The sequence below is a fragment of the Misgurnus anguillicaudatus genome, chromosome 8 (assembly GCF_027580225.2).
Source record: "Misgurnus anguillicaudatus chromosome 8, ASM2758022v2, whole genome shotgun sequence".
Lineage (NCBI taxonomy): Eukaryota > Metazoa > Chordata > Actinopteri > Cypriniformes > Cobitidae > Misgurnus > Misgurnus anguillicaudatus.
Genome location: NC_073344.2, coordinates 41074294 through 41081488, shown reverse-complemented (window position 1 = coordinate 41081488; position 7195 = coordinate 41074294). Strand labels below are relative to the sequence as shown.

The 7195-nt window shown below is 36.2% G+C and overlaps 1 protein-coding gene across 2 annotated transcripts; it reads right to left on the bottom strand.

Annotated features, from left to right (window-relative positions):
• On the bottom strand, positions 1-6837 carry LOC129442160 (uncharacterized). 2 transcript variants are annotated; one of them, XM_073870923.1, is made up of 6 exons: positions 5568-6837; positions 5033-5056; positions 4538-4943; positions 3222-3328; positions 2998-3108; positions 1-1572 (listed from the first exon to the last, which is right to left on the bottom strand). In XM_073870923.1, the coding sequence occupies exons 1-6, from the start codon at positions 5568-5570 to the stop codon at positions 1273-1275; spliced, it is 951 nt and encodes a 316-aa protein (XP_073727024.1). In that variant the 5' UTR covers positions 5571-6837; the 3' UTR covers positions 1-1272. The 2 variants fall into 2 exon arrangements, with proteins under 2 accessions (XP_073727024.1, XP_073727023.1); XM_073870922.1 differs by having other exon boundaries at positions 6535-6837.
• Positions 6838-7195: the final 358 nt, after the last annotated feature.

The following is a 7195-nucleotide window of genomic DNA, read 5'->3' as shown; positions in this document are numbered from 1 at the left end:
TTCTTTTTAGCATAATTTATTTCAATTAGAAATAAGATGCTACACAACCCCAAACTCTTCACAACATTTAACTTTTTTTTAAAATTGTGACACAGCAGCTGCACTTTAAAAAGTCTAGATTCCATCTTCAGTAGGAACTTAAATTTTGCATACACGAAGCATACAGACAATCACTTAACTGTAACAGCATAAAACTTGTATCAATTAAGGATTTTTGTTTTTATCCAACAATAAAATGTTTTTAATGTCTTGACATGTTCTATAATCTAAACCTTTTCAAATTACCACATTTAAAACACTTATTTAAAAGGATAGTTCACCAAAAAATGAAAATTGTGTCATTTTCTTACTCCCATGTTGTTACAAACCTGTATAAATGTATTTGATTTGATGAAGATAAGATATTTTGAGGAATGTTTGTAACAAAACAGATCATGAGCCCCATTCATTTCTAAAGTATTATTTTTTCCTACTATGAAAATGAATGAGGCTCATGAACGGTTTTGTTACAAACACTCCTCAAAGCATCCTTCTTCCTGTTCCTCAAAATGAAGACATTTGTAAAAAAAAAAAATGAGTGCCAAAAATGTGACAATTTTCATTTTTGGATAAACTATCCCTTTAACAATTTCAATTTTAAACAACCAGCTATAAGAGCAGACATGCTTACTGCAACCACTAACCTGGTATGGTATTATGTAATACAAAATTACAATTATAAACACTTTGGGGCAGTTTCCCGGAAAGGGATTAGCTTAATCCAGGACTTGGCCTTAGTTTAATTAGGAAATATAACTAGTTTTAACAAACATGCCTTACTTAAAACATTACCTGTGTGCATTTTGAGGCAAAACAAAGGGCACTGATGTATTTTAAGATATGTAAGTGCAAGTTGTTTTTAGTTTGGACAGCTCTTAAAAATGTTTTAGACTAGGAATAGTCTAATCCCTGTCCGGGAAACCACCCCAATAAGAACAGTCTGACATCTTATGACAAGCAAAAGAGATGCCACCTAAAAGAATCACGTTGTATCCAAGCTGCACTTTAGGTCTATTTACAAATGAAAGCCAAAAAGGATCCCAAAACACTGTTCTGATTTTCTTTACAACAGTTTGTTCTTCAGAGAAAGCACACGTTTGGTGCATTTGGAACAGTTTGACATCTGTAAAAAGAAATAGAGATGCCAACTAAGAATCCCCAGACCTTGTATCCAAGCGCACTTTAGGTCTGATAACAAATGAACATCAAAAAGAATCCAGATTCTGATTTTCTTTACAACAGTTTGTTCTTCAGAGAAAGTACACGTTTGGTGCATCCAGATCCCAGCTCTATGAAAACATTCTGAATGGTGTCAAAAGTGTACTTAAAAGCTTGAGGATAGGACATGTTTAATGCATACAGAAGGCCAAAAAGGTATGTAAGAGCAGTAGAAATATCTGGGAGATCTTTCAAAACGACGACCTGCTCCAACACAACAGCAATGTTTACAACCTCGGGTGATGGTCCCTGGGTCTCATCTTCCAAAACACACAGAATGCCAATAGACACTGCTTTTGCCCCATCTTCGGTGTCCTGTTACACAAACAATAATCTATTAGAACAAATATTTTGTAGTTGCATTCTATCCATAATAGACTATAAAAGTCATTAGGGCTTGGATGGTTGTAATTACCACCGAACCACCGCGGTGGTGGAGTGCAACCCACGGTCGGGAAGTGCGCACTGCGGTGGTGTGCATGTCACAAATTATGAAAAATATAAAGTATAATCTTGCCCAGTGAGATGTCTTAAGGTTAGTGTTAACGCAAACAGCCCGCAGACGCTGAGTTAATGCTCTATTTGCAAGGAAAGACAACTGATATCATTGATGACCTGCTGGCTTGGGAGCAGAACAATGAGGCAAGATATTGCCCATTTCTCAATTCAAAGACTGTAGCCTCCGGAGGTCGCATTTGCAAGCTGCATACGTCATCAAGATGTCTTATTTCATAACATTAACAATTATAAAGTTGTAAAAAAAATAATAAACCAGGCTTGATGACATGCAGCCTGCATATGCGACCTCCAAAGGCTGCAGCCTTTGGATTGAGAAACGGCTGTTCTGTCTTGGTCACTCAAAGTTGCGAAAAAGTATTGATTTGCGCTACCAGTATACCATCAGAACGTGTTTTCAGCGCAGCTGGAAACATTAAAACCCCAAAAATGTTTCTCACTTGTTGTTTCATGAGTGTAAGTGCTACAATAAACACGCAGATATGCGCCGATCCCCTGGGTGCTCCGGGGCTCGGATCGAGTAGCCACCTAAATTGCCAAGTACATACGCACAGTTGCTTAACATTTACTTCACGTCGCGTCTAAAACCACACGGAAAACGTGACCGCGCTGCTTTCCCCCTCTTCAAAACGCCTTTCGTTGCTAAGTAACCTAAGCATTGCCTGACGCTGTGACGAGCACCCACCAGCAGAGAAAGAATTTCACACACACAATCTATAACCACTGCACCAAGAATGCCAATATGCAAAACTAACAGATTGAAGCTTTCATTTGTTCCTGCCTCAATAAAAATTCTGAACTCTACCAAAAAATAATGTCCACACTACATATTAGAACATCGTGTATACGCACTTTACATTTTAGATTTATTAATGGATGTATTTTTGTTTATTATTATTATTATTATTATTATTATTAATGTTTGGGTTTATTTTATTGTCTGTTCAGAACAACATTGTAGCACCTTTGCCCAAGACAAATTTCCCTTCGGGAAAATTTTTTTTTAGTTTACCCTTTAACCTAACCTAACCACCTCGGTGGATTTGTGCATTACCACCGCAGTGGTAAAAAAACTGCCACTGTCACAGACCTAATAGTCATTAAACAGTCAACATTTGCAGACTGACAAATATAAGACTAGAACAAGTAAATATTCACTTTTTTTAAACAAACCTAATGAACAAAAATAATCAAATCTCAAAACTTTAAGCCTTTACTACTTACTTTGCATGTCTTGAACAGCTTGTTTAGGTCCTCTCGAAGAAACAAAGGCAGGCCTTTCAAAGCAGTAGTCCTTCTGTGATTAACAATATCTGTTTTGAGAATATCTGTCATCTTAAAAACATACAAAGGTAACAACCAATTAGCCAAAGTAAGAAAACAGTTCATATCAGACAACCTAATGTGAATAAACCTCCACGACAGTTAAGTTATGAAACTAAACTTGCCCTTTCATCAAGTCTTTCTAGGAGCTGTTCCATATCCTCTCCAAATGCAGTTTTTCGAGCTCTGTATACTTTTGAAGAGCTTTGGTGTAAATCGGTCCATTGCTGCCCTGAAGACATCAAGAAGGTCTTTATTCGTGATTCTGAAGAATTCCTCAGCAATCTGTTTATAACAAATACATTTTGTAGTAACGGTAACAAAACTTAAAGCATAAACCGGATAAAAAAAACATGTGTCTTAACTTGAAATACTATTCATGCAGAAACACTACTTCTTGTAGCAATATCAGCGTGAATCTAATGTCAATGTCCTTTAATACACCAGAAATGGCATTTACAGATAGTTAAAGTGTGTATTACATGTGGTGCCTTAAAGGGTTAGTTCACTCCAAAATGATATTTTTTTAATAAATCACTAAATCACTTATCGTTCTAAAACACCAATTGATCAGATTGTCTTCAAAAATATCTAAAAAAAAATGTGTTCTGATGATAACCAGGAGGCTTTGGTCTGTCCGATTGACTTCAGTTTGTTTCACAATTTCCCTCCCCCCCCCCAAAAAAAAGAAAAGGCATCGCAAAAAAGGTCCATGTGCCATCAGCAGTTCAACAACAATATTATGAAGCAACGACAACACCTGTGCACAAAAAACAAAATGAGCAGTTCTATTCAACAACCTGTTCTCCAAGTCATCCAGTGCATGCTCACAAGCAGACTACAGTGCATGCTGCTGATGTAGTTGCCAGTGTACAGACAAAGAATATGCTGTCAAGTAATTTGTGGATTTATACTGGCCGTTTAAATGTTGTTTACAATGTTTGCATAACAGCTTAAATTAAAAGCTGCGAAAACAAAACAACATTGGAAACTACATCAGCAGGTGACATCAGCAGCATACGCCGTAGTCTGCTCGTGAACAGGCACTGAATAACTTTGAGAACAAATTGTCGCATAAAATTTCTCATTTTGTTTTCTTTGTGCACAAAAGTGTTCTCGTCACTTCATAATATTATTATTGAATGACTGATGGCACATGGACTTTTTTGGTGATGTCTTTTATTCTTTTCTGGAGAAAAGAGTTGTGAAACAAACTGAAGTCAATCGGACAGACAGAAGCCTCACGGTGTTAATTAAAAATATCTAAAAATGTGATCTGGAGACAATCAGATGTGTAAGTGATTTTTGATAAAATTATCATTTTGGGGTGAACTAACCCTTTAAGTAATAAAAAAATGTATGCATTTCTAACAAATTTAGGATAATAAACACAAAATCATTCAAATTAGCCTTTTTAACAAAGAAAAACCAGACATATTACCTGTTCCTGGAGAAAAAGTGCAGGCCACCTCTGCTGCACGTCTACAACTATTGGTTGATCTTCTACCACTTCTTTTCTCCTCAGGGAAAAAGTTTTCACGTATGACCACCATGTTGCTTCTTGCCTTTTTTGTTTCATCAATCAATAAAAGTCTTTGTTCTTCAAGTGAAGCATCCGTGTGGTTGCATGGATGTTCCGGGAATATGCAAGACTGCATCAGTTCCGAGATGTCAGTCAGACTGCAAAGGGCATTCCCAAAATCAGGGTCCTGAAATTGCAAGATGAAATGTCCTTGTAACTGCAGTTTCTCCTTCAGAATACTAATAAGGGACTCGACAGACTGTGGGACTTCAAAAAGCTGAAGTCGGGCATCAGTTGAAGAAATGACAACTCGCAGTAGTAAAGCCTGTAAAGCGAGAGGTAGACAGAGAAAGTTCTTTAACTAAAAATTACAATGATTTTTTCCCCAATTAAAAAAAACACCTTTACACATACCATCAGGCAAGTATTTCCATAATCCTGGAAAATAGAAAAAAAATGCATGAGTTACAACCTTATTTTAAAACACACAAAAAAAATTGAAAATATATTGCACTCAAAATGGTAATATTATTCAGCTTTTTAACTAATTTCAAACTGTTTAAAATCATGTTCACATGATAATAATCCAGTTCCAATTTATTTATTCTTTATTGTCTTACATTCACCAAGGAAACCAAATGGGTTAAGGTTTACTGCTTAAGGCAAAGTAGTCGTTTGGTTACAACTAATTACAAGAGTGCTAACTATAGTGTGCATTGATACACATAGACAAAATATATTGTCTGTACATTTTATATACTGATAATTAAGCAAGTATAGCAAATAGCACTGTAGTGTGTTCACCTTGGAACACAGCATGCTTCAGAGAAAAACATGTACAGAAAATTACCGTTTGGTGAAAATGTAAATAAATCCTATACCCAGTCATTGGTGAAATGTTTACAGGTTTCAGCAGATTTATAGTTTTGGTAATTGTTCATGTACATACCATAAACAAGAGTTTACAAGTTTAAGTACGAAGCTGGAGGAACAAATCCGACTTCTTTTCGCGAGTAGTCTTATTTATTACGTAGTCAGTGAATTTACGATGCCTTCCGCTTCGGTCACACGCACAACAAACCCACGTGATAGTCCGATAGTCGCATTTATCTCGAAGTTGTTAATGTAAACTGCTTTTTCCAGACTTTGGAAAGAGGTTGATTACGACGTGGGTTTCGTGTGATGTCGACAAGGCACAGGTACGACGGATAGATTGAATACATAATATGCATACAGCGCTGCGCAGACTGAACGGCGTATGACGTCAAAGTACAGCGAGAGCATACACAGCAGACTGTTCTAGAATCAGTATTGCCGGACAGCGTAGTAAAAGTCAAACACATCAGTGCCTCGCCTAACGGTAACAGACTGGATAACATTAGTATAAAAAATCCGGTTTAACACTATGAAAAATATATTTAAATTCGTTAATACGGAGTACAACCACTTCCTCTTAAACATCACAATAGCACCACATTAAGACTTAACCTGTCCTGGACTATCAATAGCCTAACAAAAAAAGCCTTCAATATTAACTCTGGACATTTTTTGCTGAAACCATATTTTAATTAAGTAGCCTACGCTAATATAACCGCGTAACGTTAATATATAACTTAATTTGCTTCGAGGTCCTGATTGGATTGCGTTATTGATTCCGAATCACTAGTTCATATTCAATTGCAATATTTAACGTTACATCTAAATTTAAATTTTAAAAATAAATATTAGTTTATGTCAACATTACAACTTGTATGATTTTAAAGTGAAAATGATAAATACCTGCCACAATAAGTCTTTATGAAAACTATGCTTCCACTGCGCAAACATATTTGCATCACTAATGAAAGACGTTGTTTGTAAAAAGAAAAAAACTTTTCATTTCAAGTGCTTAAAATTAATTAACGTTAATTACTCACCTGAAACTGTTTCTCCCCGCTCCAAGTCCAAAATGGCAGCCAGAAAACGTGGCGAGGCTGATAATGAGAAAGGAAACCCCGTAGATGCATGCGCGCGCAACTCAATTAAAAAATGAATGTTCATATAAAATGGTTAAGCACGTTGCTATAACATTTTGCTAAATATTGTTGGACTAGCATGGATTTTTACATAGACTCACAATATTCACAATTCCAATTATCTGTAACTAAAAAAAAACTGTTTTCTGAACAAACGGTCATTTTATTTTTTACAGTGTACCAAGTGTCGTGTTGATACTTCATTCCTGTTCCCAGTTATAGCCTATAAAGTCCAAATGGCTGCGCACACTACAGACGTTTGGGCGTGGCATGTTGACCGTGAGTCGAAAGTTCAACTTTTTTTTAATAATTATTGATATTCAAACTCCAAGGAACATTTTAGCACTGGAATGATTCCGATCGGGCAAAAAACCTAGGACTAGTTCGTTTTAATTTTTTTAGACAAAATCGAAAATAGCGGAAAATTTTTCATGACGGAAATGAAATCGGAGATATACATTTTGTTCGTCTTGATGCAAGGAATGCAGGGATATAGGACACTTGACATTTGGACAAGAATTGTGGGAGTTATGAGCATAAACGTGTTTGCCATCGCTGTAGC